Raw genomic sequence first — 24,379 nt, forward strand, 5'->3', positions numbered from 1 at the left:
ACCAGTCAGCTGGTAGCCCATCTGGACAGGACCTCCATTGATGATCCTCCTTCCCGCACCAGGAGCACCAGGGGAAAAGACTGGCTGGGTCCTCCAGCTGGGGTGGCTGTTGTTGCAGCAGCCTACATTTCTTCGGCTGCTGCTTCTCCTGCCTTTGCCGCTGTCTGCTCTGAGCCTCCAGGTGGCGCTCTCCCGTTTCTGACACCAACTGTGACAGGATGGACCGAGGTTTGAGACTCAGAGACAGTTTTAAAGTTCAAAAATAAAGTTTTTAATAAACAAAAATAATCAAATAAATAGGCACAAGGGCCAAACAAAAAGATTTCAAACACAAAATACAAACACAAAACAAAAAACTTACAAAATAAAGTTTCCAGGCTGAGCGTTGCCTTCACTGGAACAGAAAAACACAGCACAAACAAAACACTCCTTCTCCTTCCAAAACTCTCTCTACAACTCTCCAACTCTCTCTCCTAGCCAGGGCCTCTCCCCTGGCTTTTATCCCCTGTGGCTGGAGCCCAATTATTCAATAATTACTGATTAGTCAATTAGGGCTCCAGCCACATTCTCACATGTTTTTCTGGCAGGGAGGAATTTTAACCCCCTCCCTGCCAGTCCCAACATTGATCATAAAGACGGGGCAGTACCCCGTCACAGTGAGATATTGAAAAAAGGATCTCGCTTTGTAGAAGCTCACATGCTTTGTGATCAAGACCCCCCACACACACTCCCTTCCACACACACACACGCGCGCACACACATACACACACTCCCCCCTCTCCCACACACACAGATGCATTGAGGTGTGAGATCATCTACACACATCGAAGACACAAGCGTGTGATTGAAACAACCTGGAGCTTCAGCCAGCCCAAACCTGCATGGTTAAATGGTTAAAGAAATGCAAGGCTCGCATATCAGCTTACCAGGATATCTTTTTTGATGGTATAGTAAACATTCAGTTATCGGGCAAAAACAACATTTGCATTTGATGTGCTTGCATTACAATGGGGCTCTTGCAGTGTTCAGCCTCTCACTGTGAAAACAGGGGCATTAGCGAGATAATCTCATTCCAGTAATGATCTTCATTACCATTGTATACATTTCTATGGCAATTAGTTCTTCGTAACTGCGACAGACAACAGTTAAAGGGTTAGCCAAAGCTGTACTGCGGCAGCTCATTCGAGTTTTCACACGGGGTCTTGTGTGTGCTTTCTGAAACCGGGGGCTTGACGACACAGATGCTGTATTCTGCGGTGTAAAAAAGCTGCATCTCCCTGTTGCAAGTGATCTTCTGGTCGGGATGGGCAAACAGCAGATCAGAGAGACTTTGATAGAGGGCTTCAAGTGCAAAACAATATCCAGCGATTCTTATGTGGCTTAAAATCCAATGCATATGTTATTAAACTGAATTTTTTTTTTCTTTTTTTTTTTTCAAAATCTGAGAAGCAGTTTTTAGCTGTGGAGAACATTCCATATGCTTTCCCATGCAGATATTTGAGTCACATTTGCCTTGAGCCAAAAATAATATTCAGTTTTTTTTTTTTGTAATGTTAATACAACATCAGGCTATTTTAAAAATTGCTGTCAAGCAATGCTCACGCTTGTTTGACATGCCTTTACAACCATACCGGAACCTCACTACCACCCTGTCGTTCTGCAGTGGTGCTTTGCTTGCACTGTGTGTGTGCATCTCTGCTTTAGCCCTGCCTGATACGCTAGTGTAGTCAACAAGCGAGCGCAGTGAAACCGTGGCATCGACATTTTCCCGAGCTGTCATCCTGTCTTAGGGAGAGGGGAAGGGGGGCCGGGGGCTAGCAGCGAGTGGTGTAATGTCACAAGGCTGCCAGCTCTCCGCTGCTATTTTTAGAAACAGGGAGACATTCGTCGATTGGTGTAAAGCTGCAGCAGTCCGCCCTGGGGCTATCCACTCTGCATCTCAACAGAATGAAAATGAGGATAATTTAATAACTCACCACTGTTCACTCAGTGTGTGCGTGCACACGTGCGTGCGTGCGTGCGTGTGTGGTTACTCTTAGTGCACATCTGAGTGTGTCCTTGTATAGCCATGTGAAGCACTGTTTACAGAGCCAAGAACTATTCATTAATGTTAATTCAGAAGGAATAATGTTACTAAAACAAAAGGACCGGTTTGAGGAAGCCATTCATGAAAAAGACCTTGAGACTATTGCAAACAATCACTGCTGAAAGTGTCAGAGTAGCGCAAATAAACCTGGCTGTGCCAAACCAGCTGAGGGAAAACCACACTCCAAGACAAGGGAGGCAGTCAAGGCAGCTCAACAATGAACCCATTCAACTGAACTCCCCTTAAAACCAAGGCTATCTCAACATTCAGCAGCTCCCAGCATATACCAGACTGGACAGGGCTGTCTCAAACACATTGCACATGGCAAACTGCAGCCTTTCTTCAATACCCATTACAAGCACTAGCCATCATTGGTTCTAGTTCTAGTTACATATTGCATAGTTTGTTTTCTGATGTTTGCAATCCGAGTGCTTCTAATTACAGTTACTCGTTTTTATTTTATTTTATACATCCCAGTCTGTGCAAAGGTGCTTTCGGTATAACTCAAAATGCTTGCAAGCATCGATAAAAAGGTAGATTTTTAAGCAGCTGCTCTTTGACAGCAGAGGTGAAGCAATGTTTGTTGAGCATTGATGCCTTGAGAAGACAATTCCTTCCATGCAATCTCTATATCCTGGAAGATCTGTATCCTGGAATTCCCCAAGTGGTCGTGCCTCTAACCAGTGTGCTTCTCTTTCTTCTCAGGAGTCACTATGAAGCTGATGGATGAGGTGGCTGGGATTGTTGCTGCTCGACACTGCAAGACTAACATCGTCACAGCCTCGGTGGATGCCATCAACTTCCACCGCAAGATCAAGAAAGGTGCGGCCCATTGGACACTCGGTCGATTCCATTTGCTGGCTCGCTGGCATTGGTATCACAAATTCAACCTTTTCTTTTTTAATCTACTGTAAATAAAGACTCAAATTGATTTATTGTCCCACACCCGCTGGCATACAGTGGCAATTCCATACAGTGCAGTACCTTTTTAAATGTGTTACACGGAGCCCAGTTTAAAGGCTGTTGAAATCAATGGAAAGAGTTTTCATTAGAAGTCGTGAGGGACAGTGCGGTGGCGGTTTCCGTTCTGTAATTAAGGGGCTTATAAAGGAGACTGCATGAAGTTTTATATTACATAAAGGCTCTTGAATTATTCATTGACTCGTGTTGGAGGGCTCAGCAGGCTGATCTTGCAAGCTGTGGCTGGAGTGCCAGGAGATTGATTTTGCCCTTGGACCAATGCTGACAGGGGATAATCATTAGAGCAAGCACTGTTGTCTCAAAGCCGTTGCTTCTTGGCTAGTTATGAGTCGTTCTTTCCAGTTGCGAGCCATGTTGCCATATGTTACCATGGTGTAGAATACAGAACCATCACAGTAGCCAGTTACTGTAGGTGGAATGACATAGTAAAATCTCATATCCCATAGTACTTCTAACATCTCCATAGCAATCAGATCTGCATTTTCTTTGGAAAGATGACTATAAAGGGCTCTGTGAATAGATAGATAGATCTATTCCATTGCTGTTTAAAGTTGAATATATTTTTTTTTCTGACATTTTCCATTCTGAGCGGCACTAGGTTTTTGTTGCTCCAATAGTGAGTAATTCTCATGCAATCTGTGCGTTCAAATCATGTGACCTTTCCGCTTCACCTGCCACACCTGTATGGGGCAGGTGGGTTTGCAGAGCTGAATTGTCACATGATGTGAATGGAATGAAGAAGACATTTAGGATTCTCTAGACAAACCCAAAATTGGAGCAACGTAACCCAGAACTATTGCAAAGTCAGAGTCATTGCAAACACAGTAAAGCATTACAGTTAAATGGCATTGAAAGCTATTTACTTTATTGAAATTGCATTATGTGCTGCTGGTTCAGGTTCACTGACATCCCAACTGCAAATGTAGTGCAATTAACTGAAGTTGTTTTACATAAACGGCAGAATGGCAGCCAGACTCGACCACCGTGCAACAAATCGGGTAACGCAGACACAGATCTAGATCAACAGATGCATTAGCGACATGAAGCAGTGCTGTTTTGCAGTCACCTGTGAGGTGGTGTGAATAGGACTTTTCCCACACAAGTCTCGTGAGACAAATCCTGCGGTGTGTAATATGCAGGGAGGGCAGCATGTGGGAACTAAGATGTAAGAACCCTTGCTGCATGCATCAGAGAAAACATGTGGATCGGCTGGAGGTCTGACTGTAATTGCTGGCTCCTTATCATCAGCCAACCTTGTGATAAAGGTCTGAGGGTCAGCAATAATTGGACTTCGGTTCCCCATACTGGAGAACGGCCATTAACCCGATCTCCAAACGCTCTGAACCCAAACCCTGTGCTGCCAGTGTCACGCTCATACCCCTTTGATGTAGAGGATCATTAAACAAGACCTCCGGTGCACCCAGCCTGGTTGCTGCAGCTACAGGCTGATTTACGAGCAAGCTTTAATTAGCTATTAAAATGCAATTGCAGGCCGGTCCTCTTAAAGAGGTAGACTCAGAGCTTTAAACCAAGCCGTAAGAGATTTGAAGGGTTTTATATAGGACAGGAACACACTGTACATAAAGTAAATGCATTGTGCAGTGGGAAAAAAACAGGGTCTGGCATGTACAGCAGATCATTTGTGTGTGTGTGTGTGTGCGTGTCTTGAGTGAATCAGTGAACCAGGAGGGTAATCTAGTTGTTATTGTGACAGTGGAAATGTAGTCTTGACATGACCGTATTTGCGTGCCTTCAATTTGATCAGACAAAGAGGTGCACCCAATAAAGTGCTAGGTTTTCTATTGGTTGAACAGCAAAGCGAATGCAGTTCTTTTTATTTTTAATTACAATATGCAGTTGATTCTATGAAGTAGTGATTCAATTAAGAGGTTTCCACTCTACCATCTTCCCAGACTCCCCAAGTTAAATAAGATTATCAGATGGCATATTTAATTGGCCAGACCGGTATCTGAGGGGGTGTAATAGTGGCCTAACTTTTTAATTTTAGAATCTTTTACTTTAAATAAAAAAAAAAATCTCTGCAGAATAAATCTCACAGAGCCAAACCAGGATTGTTTCTTCAAATAGATTGCCTCCCAGATGCCCTTAGCCCTACATCCTTTCATTAACGCTATGGTAAATAGGATTAAGCTCATTGAAATGTGAGTAATGTTTTAATTACTGTCTTCGGGAGGACACTCAGATATGGGAACGCAGGCATGAGAGAAAGGTGAAGCGAGCATCTTGCTGATCTGCTTTTTCATTAAGCAGTGAGGTCGGAGCTCCGTATGGTGCTACAGGACCTGTAGATTTTTATTTTATTTTATTAGGCAGACAGATTCAATCTGCACGCCCCCCCTGTGGGATTGTTTTGGCCCAGGCTGGATGGTACAGTGGGTGGTGCAGTGTCTCAGCAGGCTGTGATCGATGGGGGAATGCCCCAGCAGGGGGGAGCCCGGGCTAAAAATACCAACTGCAGCTAATACGAGTTCACGAGTGCTGTGAGATCCCAGGCTCGCTGGTACACTGCCAGGTGGTGTGTACCCTACAACACACCCGTGAACGAGGGAAGGCAACCAAATACATCATCCTCGCGGAACAGCATTGCGCTGCTATACCGGGGTGACAGGGAGACGCAGCGTCGGGGGCAGTAATTGGAAGACTGCCATTCGTTCCATTCACAATCATGATTTCAAACCGCAATGGTCGTGCATTAGGCCAATACAGAAAGTGTGTGAGATAAAATGTGTTACAGAATAGATTTTTCTGAGCAAAACATTTTTTCAAGCCAGACAAGGTAGGAAAAAAAAAAAAAAGTGATTTGATACATGCGTGTCTCAGATAGTAACGACGCCTCGAGATTAGCCGTATACAGTTCTGTAAGACGCTAGCCGCTTGTATCGAACGGCACCCTGCAGAACACTCTATAAAGGTATCACAAATAAATGAGTGCTTCATCTGACAGCGCGCCTAGGAATGGGGTGGGGCAAAACAAGGAGGCATTCATTCGTCTTCCCCTTTGGAAGTGTCAGCTGAGTCTGTAGTGGACTGTAATCTGCAGCGCAATCTGCTACAATTGGTAATCTTTGTTGAACTGAAAGACTGAACGAGTCCCAGTTGAACAGCGGCACTGAGCCGAATGCGCACTGCATTTATTGAAGGCAGGGATGTGAATGCTTGAGGGGACGGAATCCACCAATCCTTGTAAAAGAGCGTGCCCTGTTACTCTGATTCAGAAGACTGAAGAGGCAGGAGTGAGCATCACTGATTTACGATTGCTTCTTATTCAGTTTTAGCCGAGTACGTGTTTCTGTTCTACTTCCCTCTACACAGGAATGCACACCAGCCGCACACTGGCTCTGTATTAATGTTGACTTGCCCTTTGCCCATGTGAGCGAGCTCCACTTCACACTGCAGTAATTGCAGTTGCTGGGTTCCTCGCTCCTCGCGTGACTTGCTGTCAGTTCCATCAGGTCCCCCATGCAGCGGTAGTGTTGAGCTGTGGATCTCTGCAGAGTACCTGAGAACTGACATAGACTGTATGGGGCTGAGCTATGCCTACGGATTCTAATGCAGCCTGTGTCCATTACTGTGGGTGCTGGTGTAAGCGATGCATGGAGACGCCACTCAGAACTGACAGCTCACAGACGTAATGAATATTTAATAGAATTATTTATTTATTCACTAGTGTGTAATTCAGAAAGCCTATTGGGGAAAGCCGTAGGTTTGGACGTTTCCTGGCTGAGTTAACGTTAAAAAAAATAATAATTGTATCCCTTAATCCCACCAGTGAGCCTGAACCCTTTTCATCAATCTGTTCATCAAGACCCTTTGAACTGCCCCCACTAACACTAATGAGGCTGCTGCTGCCTGGCGTTATTCTGATTGGGTGCACATTTCCAAGTGCAGTCCTCTGATTGGTCGATCAGACTCCTATAGCGGTAATCGTTAGTGCAAATGCAGGACAGTGGAAATAACCTCAGCCATCTCTACTGAGAAAGTCACTGTGCTGTCATGTTAGGTTTCACTGCTTCACTTAAGGCACAGGACTGCAAATAGGTTAGCCCTAAGTAGAGCTCTGAGCCACTGCACAAGCCTTGACGCAATTGAATTATTCATTTTTAAATGTACATCACAGAGAAAAAAAGCTGAATTATTCAGAAGCAGTTTAATTGGTGACAGCGTCGTGTTTCCCTCTTTATTATTCTCCGTATGTTGGTGAGGCTTCCTGGACTGTTTGAGAAAACGAGGTCCAAGTTGTAAATAATTAAAATGCTGCTAGTGGGAAAAGCAGCTGGATCATGGAAATCCATTACTGTATGTGCAATCGTGATCGTATAGCTCCATAGCATTTATTTCTTAGACCTATTTATCTATTCATCTAGTCATTCATTTATTCATTATATATATATATATATATATATATATATATATATATATATATATATATATATATATATATATATATTGTAAAAGGATTACACTCACTTGAGTTCGTTGCCCCTTTAAGAATCGACCCGCACACAGAAATGGATTTTTTAAAGCGCGTTTGCGCAATTTTTTTAATAAACAGGAACAAACAAAATACACCAAATCAAAATAACACCTAGCTCTTCTTGAGCACTAACTCGACTTACAGGAAACACCCTGACTAACGCGGGACAGCTAAGCTGTTTACCCGTCTTCACAAACACACTGGTTTAAACAGCACTTACTTTCTCTTCTCTTGGCTACTCGGAGACAGCGCACCTACTGCCTCCTTCCACTCAGCAGCCCCGAGCAGACTGCTTGCACTCCTTTTAAACTCCCGCACCTGGGCTTAATTTCTAATAACGCCCAGGTGCGGAAGACAATAAACAATCAAACAATTAAACAAATCAAAACGGTGCATTCTCACAAGTTTTTTCTTTGCAGGGAGGTTTTAACCCCCTCCCTGCCGACTCTCACAACCCGCTATCTTACATATCCCCCCCCTTGTCTTTCCAAGACACCGGCCATGAGACGGCCACCTCCTCCCCTAAAACACAACCACCCACCCTCGAGTCCATAAATGTCAATTTTCGCCCTCCTCCACGGGCGAACTCGAGGGTGGATCGGTCCACGTCCTGGGTCAGCCAGGTAGGGACCGCGCACCGGCGACGAGGGACCCCACCGGTTTGTCAGGGGCGACCGGCACGACGACCGGGGCACTGGAGGCTGCAGTAGCGGGCAGAGGTCTGCAGCTGGGACCCAGTACAGCGACGTCCGGTCAGCAAGGGGGAGCGACGCAGCGACCAGGGGGAGCGTACGCGACGTCTGGGAGCAGCACAGCGACGTCTTAATGTCCGGGAGGAGCGGAGCAGGGGACCAGGTGGAGAACTGTGCCCGATCCTGCCGACTCCTGGGCTCCAGGTCAAGTGAAGGGAGGTCCAGGCTAACCGACAGGGTGTCCAGGAGCAAGGGGTGAGGGACTGGACGCAGCGACACCGGACTGGACCGTAGGGGTGGTGGTCGGGGCTGTGGTGGAGGTACGCTCGTCACCTCCTCCCTAGGCTCCGGAAGCGGCAGCTCCTCCCCTCTGGGCTCTGGCAGCGGCAGCTCCTCCCCTCTGGGCTCTGGCAGCGGCAGCTCCTCCCCTCTGGGCTCTGGAAGCGGCAGCTCCTCCCCTCTGGGCTCTGGCAGCGGCAGCTCCTCCCCTCTGGGCTCTGGCAGCGGCAGCTCCTCCCCTCTGGGCTCTGGAAGCGGCAGCTCCTCCCCTCTGGGCTCTGGCAGCGGCAGCTCTGGGCTCTGGCAGCGGCAGCTCCTCCCCTCTGGGCTCTGGCAGCGGCAGCTCCTCCCCTCTGGGCTCTGGCAGCGGCAGCTCCTCCCCTCTGGGCTCTGGCAGCGGCAGCTCCTCCCCTCTGGGCTCTGGCAGCGGCAGCTCCTCCCCTCTGGGCTCTGGCAGCGGCAGCTCCTCCCCTCTGGGCTCCGGCAGCGGCAGCTCCTCCCCTTCTGGCACTCGGGACGGCTGCTCTACCTCCCATTTCTGGAGCAGCCGGTCCAGCAATGTAGGCTCTGGCTCCGGTAGCCCTAGCTCCACTCTCCACTTCTTGTTTTGCTCTTCCTGAGCAGCTGTATTTCTTTTGATCTTCTCGATCAGTTCTTGAAAATCCATTTTTCTGGGTCTTAGGGGCGCCCACACTTTCTGCCACCAAATGTAAAAGGATTACACTCACTTGAGTTCGTTGCCCCTTTAAGAATCGACCCGCACACAGAAATGGATTTTTTAAAGCGCGTTTGCGCAATTTTTTTAATAAACAGGAACAAACAAAATACACCAAATCAAAATAACACCTAGCTCTTCTTGAGCACTAACTCGACTTACAGGAAACACCCTGACTAACGCGGGACAGCTAAGCTGTTTACCCGTCTTCACAAACACACTGGTTTAAACAGCACTTACTTTCTCTTCTCTTGGCTACTCGGAGACAGCGCACCTACTGCCTCCTTCCACTCAGCAGCCCCGAGCAGACTGCTTGCACTCCTTTTAAACTCCCGCACCTGGGCTTAATTTCTAATAACGCCCAGGTGCGGAAGACAATTAACAATCAAACAATTAAACAAATCAAAACGGTGCATTCTCACAAGTTTTTTCTTTGCAGGGAGGTTTTAACCCCCTCCCTGCCGACTCTCACAACCCGCTATCTTACAATATATATTTATCCAACAGGATACTCATCAATCACTGGAAATACTTCATGAAGAACAAAAGTCATTGATGAGCTGAAAACCCAGTATTTTAATAATACATGCAACGTTTCGGTGTTCTAAGAACACTGTGACATAGACAGTTCTGAGGTGGAGTTCCAATCTTAAAAGGATGCATTGTCTTCCAGGTTCAGTATACACACACACACACACGCACGCACACACACACACATATACAGTAGCTGACTGTTCTGAGACTGGCGGTTCTTTCACCAATCACTGGGCCGCAGTGTTACATATTTAAGAAGTGTTTTAAAAGGAGATTGTACAGGCTACAGCACGTAAGGTCTTTTGATCATCAGAAAAAAAAAGTCGTAATTTTAACTTAAGCTTTAGTTTCCATGGAAATCAGACTCGACTCAGACATCAAAGGATGGAAATGGCCCTTCAAGGAAAAGCTTGCCTGTCTGTAGCTTCTCAGAGTGATATCGAGGACTAACTGTACTGGCCTGCCGTATACCAAGGGCTGCTCGGGAACTGAACATCAGACTGCAACTTTACAGAGCAGCCTTGAGCACTGGAGCTTGGGATCCTTATTGCTAAGTTGTTTACTTGTCATGATCCCTCCTCTCTCAGGGTCAGATACCTGTAAAGCTGTCATAGACACTGCTGGAGTGGTAGGGGAAAAAATAAACAACTTCAAATCTGTCAAGAAATCTTAGTTCCAGCCAGTACAAGCTCTTTGGTGTTTATGCCGCAGAAATCGATGATACCTCTTGATGTGAAGCGGTGTATAATATTAGCTGCACAGCTGTCCTCCCATCCAAAACCTCACTGCAGAAATTCCGCTTCGAGGAGTCTTTTCAGAAGCAGAGCCAGTGGTTTAAAAGGGACGTTGGTTCGTAAGCCAGGTAAATAATGATCCTCCTAACAAACAGAAATAAATATTTACAGAACGCACATAATAGGATATTAAGCAGGAAAGAAATTGCTAAAACAGACTCCTTTGGCAGAAAAAAATGTGAAAAGTTTAGTTCAGTGTTTGTTTTTGTTTTTTTCTACAGAAAAAAAACGCTTTATAATAACATGGGAAAATAAATAGATCTTGGTTTTTGTTCATAGCTTACACTCAGCATGCGAAACAAGACTGTGACTCTGATACAGCTGATGGAAAAATAAAGGACCCGAATGTGGAAAATGTAAGGCGATAAGATCGAAGGGCAAGAAACTTAAAACGGTGTAAAATAATTGCACCCAATTGAGTGCGTTTCCTGGCAGATGCGTCATGCAGCATGATGGCAGACACATCGGGAGGTCACAGTGTAGCTTGATAAACTCTATTCAGTAACTGATATTATTTATGCTTGTTTTGCAGCCCAGACATCTGTATAGTTAGAGGAACTTTGTAATGAACAATCCCAAGTGTTTCAGCTCTGTGTGTTTCGTGAACATAAAGGATGATGATACAGGGGAAAGCGATGTTCAAATAAGATCTTTCTCAGGATCATAAATAATAACGCAGTTAACACGTGCGTTGAAGACCTTGAAAAAGACTGCTCGTCGAAACGCTTCTCGATGAGTGTTTTATACATAGTAAGGACTGATACAACAAGTGCAAGTATATTGAAAACATATTTATATATATATTGCAGGGATACAGGTAGGGGGAGGGGCGGAAGACAGCGACGCTAAGTAATTAGATTTATTTTCTGGTTACAGTTATGCTGCAGGTGCTGGGTCTGCTGGCAAATGCAAGATAAATTGCTTGTTTATAATGATGTAAAACCCTCCCACCCAGGAGTTTATCCGACAAACAAGCCCTCCTGCTGCACACGAGGGCCTGCTGCAGAAGTGGAGGCTCCCTCTTTGTAGCTGATCTGATCCAGACATATCTGCCATTGAGCTGAATGATGAATGAGCAGTCTGCTGTTTCCTGTGATATAAACCCAGGCCTATTATCACCTGTATACTGCTGCTGATAGCTGGGCTGTTGCAATCTCCAGCCTGGCAGCATGGCACCATGGCAGTGCCATCAATTTTACCAGCTGTGCCATTTGTCATAAATAACTACATCCCACACAGGCAGTGCTGTGCTGTCTCTCCTCAAAGTGCTCTGCAGCCCTTCTCCTTTATAAAGGATGGCGGGTCATGTTTGACAAAGCTGTAGTTTGTGTAATAGGCATCGTAAACCTGACAATGGGATTGATTTGTGTCTGTCGAGACAGTAGCTTCCCATAGTTGACACACAACTCTTGGGTCTCCTGCGCTGACAGAGGCCATGAGCCTTCAAAGAGGGTTGGTTTAGCACTAAAGGAGTTTGGGAAAGACTGAGGCTTGGCTATGCTCTAAATATAAGAGACACCCGACGCACCATGTATAAACTCATCCGTTTTTAAATATTTGAAATATTTATTTTACATGTCAACAACAGACACAAAACATAAGGGGCTTGTTGTGCGTTACACTGCCGTTACTGATTCTGTCCCCTGTCAGTGAGATGAGATGCTCTGAAAAGCTCTAAAACCTTGAATGCAGAGGAGCCTGGCTCTTTTGCATATCGGTTAAGACGCTCGCTGGGTTTGCTCCTAGCCTCCGCCCGCTACACATAGATGGAAAAAAAAAAATAAGTATGTGTGTCTTCTCAATCCAGTGACGACATCAACATGCATGATACCCTCTCAAATCCAGGGCCAACCTTGCCCCTTTTCTGTCTTGCTGTGCTGAAGCCCAGTGTCTCTGTCTGTGTCTCTCCCAGGCTGCGTGGTGACTGTGTCGGGCAGGATGACCTTCACCAGTAACAAGTCGATGGAGATCGAGGTGTTTGTGGACGCAGACCCCCTGGTGGAGACAGCGAAAGGAAAGTACAGAGCGGTCAGTGCCTTCTTCACCTACATTTCCCTGGATAAGGATGGAAAGCCACTGCCTGTCCCCACGCTAAAGGTAAGCATGTGGGAATGCATGTACTGCACAGAAAGGGTTAAATAGACAAACGCTTTCGGATTGTTCCTTCAACGCGATGTATCTTATTTTGTATTATTACATGAGCACCATCAACAGCATGCATGGCCGGATATTGAGAATTTCAAAGACCAAACTTGCTGCACATTTACTGGACCTAAAAATATGATCAATTGGCCACGTAAGAGGTATTGCATTTGCATCTGGTGTTAAGCTGCAGAGACCTAGATAGATGATATTTTTCTTCTAAGGCAGTTGCTCGTTAACGACACGCAAGACAATTCAACTTCAGATCCAATGACCGAGAATCCCAGCTCCACTCTTCTGAAAACCAAAGTTCACAAGACACTTCCAGGATCTCTTTGATGTAAAATCTGTGTAGTTTTTTTTTTTCTTCTCCCTTCACAGCTGTATTTCCTGCCCAGTCTGTTGCTAATTTTAGCATCCCGTCCTGTAACAAGCTCCTGTATTAGGCTGTTTTCTCATTAATGTTGCATGTCTGACTGAGAGTTGTCGTGCTGATGTTCTTCAGTATTTCAAAGCGTCTCACAGGATAATTATCAAGTCCCTTCCCTCCCCCCAAAACCCCTAGAAATGACACACGACTGCATACTTCATCAGGGAGACAGGTACGGTCCGTAACACGCTCTAAACGGACCTGTGTTTGCCAGTCAGGTTTCAGCGGAAAGGAGGAAAGATTTCAAGTATCAAAGGGAAACGCAATCAGGAATTCAAAAGCATGTGTGTTTTTTTTTTAAAGCACATGCGAGTTGATTCAAAACCTTTAAAGGTAACACTTAAAGACAGCAAATTCCGAATGAATTCCGACTGAATCCCACAGGAATATCTCGTGCACTTCCTCTGAGTTCTGAAGTAATTCATTTTGAATTCAGCCCCTGTTAATTCATGTGGATTTAGTTACCTACATTCATTTCATGTTCCTTTGTAACAAATGCTGTTGATCACATGTATAAGGCATGCATTCATACCCTCTTACTCGCCCACCTGGGGATTGTGAGAAGGGTTAATTCATGCGTGAAAACAGAACAAGCAACGTCCTATCAAGAACATATCAATAATAAATATATATATATATATATATATATATATATATATATATATATAGATATAGATATATATATATATATATATATATATATATATATATATATATATATATATAATTTCTTTTTATTTATTTATACATTTATTTATTAATTTATTTTATTTTATTTTTATACTGTTGGTCTCCTTCCTTTTGGATGTTTGAGGCATTTTGTTCTAAAAATAAATGTATTAAAAGACAAAAGCAATGTTCAGTTATTTTTTAAGGTCAGCATTTCATGTAGAGAGCATCAGAAATACAGCCACGGCTAGTTCAAGGATATAAATAGCATATTGACTGGCCAGTCGCTTCTATTTTTTGACTTCAGGTAATTTTCACTCATGTGAAAAATCTTTCTTTCGTGTCTATTTTTAGAGCCTCTTGCTATAGCTCAGAGACCTGGGGGGGATGGGATTGGCTGCTGCTGTCTGCAGTGGACTGGTCTGTGTGTGTGTGTGTGTGTGTGTGTGTGTGTGGAGGGGGAGCTACATCTTAGTTACCCTTGAAGCGTGATGTGAATCCATTTAATGGAGAAATATAAAATGCCTCGAAAGTGCATCACTGTTTAAGGTTATTTTACTGGCATAAATACTTTTGCATTGCTAAACCTCCATTGTCATCAACAGAAGAAAAAAATTGAAATGGTTTAACGCTTTAAAACAGCAAACTTTTATGTCCTGTTGTCCGCTTTCTGGCTTTGAAAATATCTACTGGTAATAAATGTGTTTTAATGGTGAATCCCCGCTCCACTACCTAAATAAATAAAATGTAATATAGAAACTTTACAGCAGCATGTCCTAATGTATTTTGTTTGCAGAGTACACTTGTCACTTTCCGGAAAGAGGTTTGGTAGTTTGAATCCTTAGCTGAAACTAATCGGTCTCTAAGTCAAGCCTACAAACGTTCTGGCTAGTGCCTTTAACAGTGCACTATTTAAAGCTGCATGCGGTGGTATTATGTTCTATCAGTCAGTAAGGCAGTACAGTAAGCAGAGAGCTGGTTGTTCCTGCTTGTATGTAAAATGGGTAGAGCACTGGTATCCCAGACCGTAATCGCAACCAGGAATTTCAGGATCAGCTGTGCTTGGTCTGCGTGCCGGCGTGTGTTAGGGGAAGATGACAGCTGCAGAGGATTGTGACGTCTCAAAAGGCTTCAATGCAGCACACACTGGCAGGATGCATTTGCACCTACACGATAGCACTGAGTCCCCTCTGCAGTTCAGTTTTCCTTTGCTAAAGCTCCTGCAGTTGCACTGGCTCCTAACTACTGACACAGCATGCTGAATGCTTTTACACTGCACAGCTTTGGGAGTGCAATAGATAGAGCTTGGCAGATTGGTAGATTAAATATGTTAAGGTTTCGCTCTTGGCGTGATTTTAAACTTTCGACCTGCCGGCTCAGTTGAGGTCATGCTGTCTCCTGAGCACCCGAATCTCTTATTTTGTCTGGCTGGTTTTCGTGCTCTGCTCCACTTTTCTTGCAGGGGGTTCAATCACACAGTACAATCATCAAAATCTCCATGCCTCTGTTATGCAATCAGCCCCCTTGGTAACAAGTTCTGTGCAATGTTCTTCTGTGGGAAATTTTACAAACCAAAAACTCGCCGGTAGGGAATAGCCCACATGCTGCACAATTTAATGACAACTGCATTGAGAGAGCTATTGCAGCTTTGCGTTTGGAATTAAAAAGGAGGAGAAGACTCCTGTAGTCCAGCAGCTGAATGTCCCGCTGCTTCCTCTGCCTCTGTGCGTCTCTGGAACAGCAGGGGAGAATCGAATCACCTGAGCAATGCGTGTGACCTTTCCTGCGCTGCCAGAAAGGGGATTTATTCTTGAGCCCTTTTGTCACTTCAGATAATAAGATATAGTCGATGTCCTCGCCCCCTTGATAAGAGCTGGTTATTTATAGAGCTCCGGTCCCCAAATAGGAACAATGTTTGTGTTGGAACTGGAGGCCCCGGGTTGTGCAACGTGATCCTAGATTGCTCAGATTTGCTTTTTATAGATTCACTGAATTGCAGACTCGAGGGATGCACACTATCGCCTGTCGTCTGCTAAAAAAGCATTTGAAAAAGGGTTTGAACGAGAATCCTGTATAAACTCTGAGGTTATTTTTATATTAAAAAAGGTTGTTCTATTTTTAAACATCTCCTTTTTGTTTTCTTTTTAAATTATTATTATTATTTTAATTATTAAAATGACATTGCCCTGCCAAGACTTTTGAAAAGAAAAGCAAATATCCCTTATAAAGTGTACCACGGATAGGAAATTGAACACAGTGCAATTCTACATGCAGGGACCCAAGCAATGAAGCAAATGAAAATGAGCCTGTGTTTGTGTAGCTGTCTGTTGCTGCTTGATAACCATATATAGGATATCTTTTCTGAATTGTTCTCGCGCATGTTAGTTGAATTGTTAAGAAGATCATATTGTAGATGGGTCATCGCTTTCAGATCAGTCTTTAATCCAGCTCTTAAAACTGGCAACATGCGAGTATCTTGGATACCGAGAGAGGTAAGTTCTGATTGTATCAGATTGTTCTGTGATCTCGCTTGGTTTCATACAATTTCAAGGGACAGTGCCAGATAACCAGCCAGATGGCAGTCTTGTGTTAAACTGCTGGCACCGCTGGATCTCCGGGCAGCGCTGGTACTGTCTGCCACCCCACTTATCACTTCCAGTGCCACCTCATGCCAGCCTGGCGACCTTTTCCCCAGCTCAGCGGCACCTGGTTTGGCTGTAAGTGCTCTGGCATTCCAGCAGACTCCCACACACAGAGATTGGCACTGCAGGTATTCATACCAGTATCATAAGCTCTAGGTTTAATGTTGTGTTGAAAGATTAAGGGCTAGATTCTCTGGGGTTGTTATTCCAAATTGTTATTAGATAGATTTTAATTTTTTTTCAGAAAGGATAATTTCACCCGATAAAGTTACCAAACCAGAAATAAACATCTCAGATATTTAATTTCAGAGCTTGCAATTATTCTTAGGTTATTAGTTTGAGAATTGTGTGTGTGTGTGTGTATATATATATATATATATATATATATATATATATATATATATATATATATATTAAACAGCTCAAGGAGAATCAGGATCCAACAGGATACTCATCAATCACTAGAAATACTTAATGAAGAACAAAAGTCATTGATCAGCTGAAAACCCAGTATTTTAATAATACATGCAACATTTCTGTCTTCTAAGAACACTGACAGACAGTTCTGAGGTGGAGTTCCAATTCTAAAAGGATGCATTGTCTTCCAGGTTCAGTATACACACACACACACACACACACACACACACACACACACACACACACACACACACATATATTACCTCCCTCGTCCACTTTTAATTGTTTCACTCAAATACAGAATGTTCTAAAAAACAGAATCACAACACTCTTGAAACAACTTAAATACTATTCTTCAAATAGTTCATTTTTACGACAAACTGGCAGTAAATTCAGCACTCGTAAGGCATTGATATTAGACTTGTAATCTTTAAGTAATCGTAAATTAATTCTAATAAAGAGGCTGCTAGTGGCACAGTCGGGGAGAGAGGTTGAGGCATTTCTAAAGATGTTGTGCAGAGCTCTGCATGCAGGAATTGAAATTAGTTTTATCCCATCATTCGATTACCGACTCTTTCTATCTCCCAGCCGGTAATATCGTGCATTTGAACCAATTTCAGGTCCAGAATAAGAGCTCTCAGGACTCTCATCTCTGTTCCCAGCTCCGGCTTTCCAGATGTCCTGTCATTTCGAATTGTTTTCTAATTTTTCAGAACCGCTGAACCCCATTGAAACACAGAAAAAAATGGCCTTGCTGTTTACAGGAGCGCTCACTTCTCAGAGCAGGCAGATGTTTTGATCAGTGGAAAATGAGTTACTCTGAAACAAAGGCTTGGCAGGTTTGTGATTACAAACTGTTAAAGACCGAAAGTTGGATGCAATTGCAAGCTATAAGAAACTCGGGGGCTGATTTGATTAACATAGACCCCATGGAGGATAACGTCACCGCTGGATTTTTTTAAAATACATTTTTCAGCACTAGGGAATGACCTTGGATTAGTAAGGGGTTTGATGAACATTTAGATACACAAGCACGCGCTCACACACATCAGGCATTGTCTGTGATGGTTGAGTATAGCAGTGTGCATTGGTTTAATGCTAACAAACCCATGCATTCTAGCCTCGCACTCCATTTTGCATCAGTTTTGTCAAAGGAAAATAAAACGAAACACATACTGGGGAGAGACTGGTTCCCCTACCCCGTGTAGAAACGCATTACTGAGAAACAGTTGGACTCGAAACATAAGCGAAGAGGCCCATGTATCTTCAGACTCGAAGCGCAGCATTGACCATTGCGACCTCCCCCGATCTCATCAACCCTCACTGCAAGCCTCATTATGAACAGGTCAGCCAAAGAGAAGAACTAAATGCTGTTCTTCTCTCTGTCCCACTGGAAACCAGTAACGTGACTGTAACCATTAGGGTGCTGCAGTTCCTGATTATCTGTCAAGGTTTCACTTCTTAAGCACTTCCATCAGATAATTACTAAGACTGCTAACGCCATGAAACTTACAAATAAACAGTGTATAACCATGTGCTAATAGACTTCAGTTTACCATAATATCGCTTTCATACTGTTATTTAACTAAAATTGACCGTGTACAGAGGAACGATGTGGCTTAAATACCTTTTCAGGTGTTAGTGTTTGCCTGTGATTCTTGCACTTGGCAATTGTGCTAGATGTTTAGATATAATTTCAAGCTTCTGAGAGCTTTATGACCTTTGAAAGGCAAGGCTAATTAGGATACCAGTGAAACCAGGAATTAACCAAACTGCTATTTAACTGGTTTAGGAGTGGGGTAAAAAAACTGCATTTAAAAAAGAAAACATTCTTGATTATAAGTGGGATCAGTCTTTTCCCTTTAGATTTAGCCCGCGTGGGTGTGCGCTCGCTCTCATATTTCAATTCAGAACAGGTCATTTTGTAAGGCAGCATCTCTGCCATTAATCTTTGTTCTCATAGTTTTATCTGTTTCTTCTCACAGACTACTTTGGGTGCATCCATCATAATCAGAGGCTTTCCTAGCGCATCATTATCATTACTCTGCCTGGAGCAAGCCTTGCAGACACAACTGCACAGAGGCGCTGTCTGGAGTCCTCTGCCGTCCTGTCCACTGCTTATCCTGGCTTATTACTGGTATTATTATGAAGTAGATAACGACCTTCAAACAAGCTTTGTCCTCAGTGCCAGCACTCATTCCCTCTGATCCCTCAGCCCTTTTATTTGCTTTTAAGTTGCACCGAATGAAATGAGTTTTGGGTTGCCAGCCACTTCATCAGGATTTCATCATCTTCTTTTTTTTCTTGCAGTGTTGAAATATCTGGAAGGAGTGCTTTTGGAAAGTTCATTTGTATAGTTATGGATAGGGGTGAGATTTACAGGAATTAGTTTGAGAGCTCGGTGTACTTTAACTCTACAGTTATTCTGCTGTGCAGTTTTCTTCTCATATTAATAACTTCACTAAAGTTTTTTAAAATATGGTGGAATGATGCCCACTTTGCAGCCGGAGTTTAAAGAATATACTCTATCCACACTACCTCAATAATGCACGATCTACGCATGACTTCCATTCACTTTATTCACAATTTTACAAAACCTGATGATGGCTTATCCTGTAGGCTGTGTGAAATCATTCAGATAGACCCCAGTGAGTATGAACCAGCCTTCAGTGCTGTTCTGCCGAGGCTAACAATCACACCGCCTGACCCAAGCCACCAGAACATGTGAGCAGTAATAATCTCCCCAGCACAGGTATTCAGAAGAGCCTTGTCCTGTTCCAACACGAGGTGAATCCACAGGTTCCTCCAGCGCTCCTCGTTAATTAGGCATGGTTTCTTACACCCACCTCCCATTAATGTGTGGGTGGAAGGATCATTAGTGGCATTGCTGGCACGAAAAACTTTACCCAACAGGCCAGGTCTACAGCTCAATGTGGGCAACTCATTAAAGGATACGTTTATTTTTTGTATCTGTTAGTTTATTATAATCTCTTGGTTGTTAAAAATCTGTAAATCACATTCTGGCTCATTTAAGTTTTAATGATTATATACCAAAAACGTTTCAATAAAATGGTTATGTCTAAGGCAAACAACACCACCCTAAAGGGGGAACAATTTCCAGCCGTCATATCGGAAAGCCCAGGACCCTGAAGTTCTGCACTCTTACGCTTTCATCTGCTACAATGAAAAGACTTTAATAGGAATGAGGTTTAGCAAACTGTTTGAACTCCAGGCGTTGACGCACTACAATGTATAAAAGGACTGCATATTCAGTAGCAAACTGAGATAAGCGAGTAATCTCATTCCGTGGGTGACTGTCTTATTACTGCAAGCCCTTTAAACCTGTCCTGTGATCAAAATACAAAAGAACCGAATAATGCAATAAGAGCACTTCCCTCGAAAAATCTATCCTTTGGAGGTCCTCAGGCGGTTATGTGAAGCATCCTTGATTAACATATTTTTTTTTTGTTTTTTTCAATATGCCCAATCTCTCTGTCACATGGCGTTTTCATTGTATTTTATTTTTCTTCCTTGACACCCGGCATTTCTTTATTATCACTGCAGTCCTATCGGTGACATTGCACTGCTCCACCCTGTCCCTCTAATGACAATGGGGAAAATACACTCTTATTCTCTGTGTGTCAGGTGTAGGACTTCCAGCTGTGACAGATTTAAAAAATGCCTTTGCGGTAATGTAGAAATGATAGCTTTGATGAGTTTAGTGCCAAAGGCTAATTAAAAGACTTTAAATACCAGGTTGTTGAATTGATTGCTTTAGTGGTAGTGAGAGGTGATGAGAGAGGCAGAGAGAGAACGAGGATTGCTGGCTTGTTTTTGTTTTCTCTTGCAGTCAAGTCCGAATGAATGCATTGGGGAATATCAGGGATTTGTTTGCAATAACTCACTGTACTAAAGGACAGGAGAGTCCATCAAAATCAGTTCCCTGTGGTGCACCAAGACGACTTTGCTTTATAGTTTTTCATTATAACAATGCAGACTGCATAGAACCCCTGTCGAAAATGTTCAAATACTGTGGCCAGGTTTGTGCCCCGGAGACCAGAATGCTGTGCCCATGACCTGACCTAATCTGGAGCTAAAGCCATTGCAATCTATTACTCTGCCCTCTCACTCTGCTTGTGGTCTGTTTGATAATATCATTTCTTTTACGTAGTTAGTTAAATGTTAAGTGAGACAAATGATTGTGCACTCGACCGTACTCATGATCAAAGAGCTTTGAAGACCACAGTTCTTTTTAATATACTGTAACAAGGCCAGGATTGGGTTTCTGATAGTTTCAACAGATCTGCTGAGATGGCAAAAAGTGATCCCCTTACGATCCATTTGGGGAAAAAAAAAATGTTTTAGGATTGGGCCCCCCCTCCCATATCTGATTTCTGTTCAGTTATCAGTTTTCATCCATTACCGTCTCGGAGACCCCTAAAATAGAATCTAGGAAAGATGAGAATAATCTGAAAATAATTTCTATGTACAATACACAGAAGATTTTTTGTATCATTATTATAAACCACATTAATTATGTAAAGAAACGTTTTTTTTTGTTTGTTTGTTTTTTAGGAACAGGCTCAGTATTGGCTTGTAATTCACACATAAAATGCGATTAGCAGAGCAATGTACCCACATCTTGCTATTAAAAAAAAAAAAGAAACAGCTTTGAGCCATCCATTTATCGTAATCTCTTATTTGCTCAGCAATACTGTATACCACCACCCCGGCCTTATTTGCTGTGCTGAGTGCATTTTGAAAATGAAATCGATATTCTTGTTGTTGTTGTTGTCTTGAAAGCACAAAGCATTGGCTTGTTTGCTGCTTGTTTTTTTTTTTTTGATTATATGGATTTACTGCGCAGTGCTGACTAGAACACGGAACTGTGGACGTGCTGAAATGACCTGGAATTTTGCTACTATGAGGGTTCTAGTCGTGCTGATGTCCGTTGGCCTGCCCATTGTTCCATTGCTTTCAAGCGCAAGAGGATTTGTGTTGGCAGAAAGGGTTGCATATTAACAGAACTGGCCACCATGTTGTGCACCGTGTGTTCCTCTGATTGGGCATTGTGTTAATTAACAAAATCGACATGTGTTTTAATTGCCCTCTTTGCTGCCCGAAGACTCCTCTTGATTCCTGTTACGAACGGGAGCAAGGTTCCCTGCATGCTTGCTATAATTAAGAAGTCCGTACACCCGAAGGCTCTCGTTAAGGAATTATTATGTCCTCCGCGGGATGCTGTCAGAACCACTGAAGTTCATTAATTAAAGAGGAGGCGAGACAGCGTATTTCTGTCAGAGCGGAACATTATTAAAAGGAACAAAGACCCAATTTTTCCAAGGAAATGCCGAAGATGTCCCAGCGAGCCAGCTCCACCCTGAGGTAGAAGAGGGTCAGCCGCGCGAGGAAGGTGTAGGGTGTGTGCCTCTATTTTGTGTGTGCTGCACTTGTGCCAGCCGGGAGCCATGCCAGATTTTGCAGAGAGGAGATGCTCAGAGAAACGGCCCAGGTTTATACTGCACTCAATTATCCATATGGCACAGATAGTGACAGCCTCCTGTTGTCCCCTCTTCACACACATACTGCCCTGCCAATGTGCCTGGGGGGGTTCAGTCTGCACTAATGCGCACATTTTTTAGAACACCCCATTGTTTGTGTAGTTTATATTTGTGGTGCATATGACATCAAACCACTGTAACTGAAAATGAGTGATTGTCTAATTTATTGACACGTGCAATTCATTTAAAATAGAAGCCACAAATGGGAACACGCATGAGACTTTTCAGAAGTTGTTTAAGATGCCTAATTAAAGCACAAAATGGTCTTAACATTTTCACACGTGAGTGCCATGTCACTGATTTGCTGATAGCAAATTGAAATTCTCACACCCTGAGGTTTTCATGCAGGTGGGTATATAAAGGATATCAGTGACACATCTTGAGGTGTTGTAATGCATTTGCACAGTGCAGAACACCTCATTAGATGAAAAAATAAAATAACATGTTTTACTCATGCATAAAGGTAAACCCTGGAAGGTGTGCAAATACAACTAAATGCAAGTCTTTACAAATGTATTTTTAAGAAGTCACTGCTTCTGAACCCTAACCCAATATGACCTCTGTAGCCACATTCTTGGCATACTGTAATAGTTTCAGTCAACCGTTTTAATGAGTACCAGTCAGCTCCAGATACCTTGCAGTAAGACTTAGTAAATCAACATAACAGGCACGTACAGAACCCCATCAGTATCACACATGACTCTCTTTATGTATTTAACCCCCAGCTTCAGGGGTTCAGTGTTAGAATGTCCTGGTTCGGGTTAAGGTTGTGTTTCAGTTTGGGAGGGCACCCCCACCCCTCGCCCCTCACTTCCTTTCCGTTACATGTTTGCTGAATCTTCCCGACATGATTTATTTAATATAATTCCTAATCAGTTTGGGTTCATACCACTTCTTCTCTCTCACTGTAGTGCTTCATTCCCTCGAGCGTAATTCAATTTATTCAACACAGAGATTATTCTGCTCTTTTTTTTTCTCTCTCTCTCTCTCCCCTCACTTTAACTCTGCGCAGTGTTTTGTACTTACCACAGTGATGGAGACCTGGGGATGGAGTTATTTCAAGGTCAAATGCAGAGCTAGCAGTGACAATGCACAGCTTATCATTGGCCAGCGCACTTCTCCATCTCAAAACTGAGTTCTTATAAACTCGATTAAAGTACCCCAGGATTGACAGCTATTTGCCACATGATAACCCATAATCACTATGATTGAATACAGTGTGCTTTCTCATGTTAGGGGCGGTTTAGTGCTCTGATTACCTATTGGTGTTTTGGGGTACGGGTAACCCCAGGGGAAAGGGTGTGCAGCAAGAAGTTACCCAGCGATCCACTCTCTCGCAGCCTGGAGGAAAGATCTCTTTATTGCAGTGTAAAACCAGGTAAACCGTTTGGATCACGGGATCCGTAGCGAAGCTGCAGATAACAGTTGCAAACTTTGATATAACTCCGGGCGACCAAGTCGTTCAGTTCTGACTGTGGTTACCTCACGCAGAAAAGAGAGCCCTGTGATCGTGGATGAGCGCAGAACGAACCAAGAACGTTGTCAAACAATCAAGCACAAAGTCGAAATGTTGTGCAGTGGAGAAGGCGGGAGGGAGCGGGGTAGTTGAAAGAAATTTATTGGAAAGCCCACACACGCAGACTCTCAGAATCCTAATGAAGTGAAACCAGGGCTTGCGATGATGACTAAGGAGCCTTACTCACCTCTGAGTGGGCTGCAGAAACCCAAGTTTCAAAGGCTTTAAGTTAAAGCAACACAAAGAAATCTCCTTCCTTTCCGATTTCCTTGCTATGCTGCATTAGCTTTGCACTGGTAATGAGATAATGGCAGTGTGCGGAGGGGGGTGTGTGGGAAGATGATGGGACTGACACCCCAGGTGGAGATGTCTAGGGTGGGTTGGTGATGACAGGGTGCCCCTAGTTTTCTTGCTTCTTGACTTCTT

General features: G+C 43.6%; 1 protein-coding gene across 4 annotated transcripts in view; it reads left to right on the forward strand.

Moving 5' to 3' along the window:
• Positions 1-24,379, forward strand: part of LOC117963761 (cytosolic acyl coenzyme A thioester hydrolase-like) — a 62,789-nt gene that overhangs the window by 35,317 nt on the left and 3,093 nt on the right. For all 4 annotated transcript variants that reach the window (XM_058993050.1, XM_058993049.1, XM_058993052.1 and 1 more), the window contains 2 exons: positions 2,792-2,908; positions 12,489-12,673. In XM_058993050.1, coding sequence (XP_058849033.1) covers positions 2,792-2,908; positions 12,489-12,673 — 302 coding nt within the window. The remainder of the gene's footprint in view (positions 1-2,791; positions 2,909-12,488; positions 12,674-24,379) is intronic.

The sequence above is a fragment of the Acipenser ruthenus genome, chromosome 20 (genome assembly GCF_902713425.1).
Source record: "Acipenser ruthenus chromosome 20, fAciRut3.2 maternal haplotype, whole genome shotgun sequence".
Lineage (NCBI taxonomy): Eukaryota > Metazoa > Chordata > Actinopteri > Acipenseriformes > Acipenseridae > Acipenser > Acipenser ruthenus.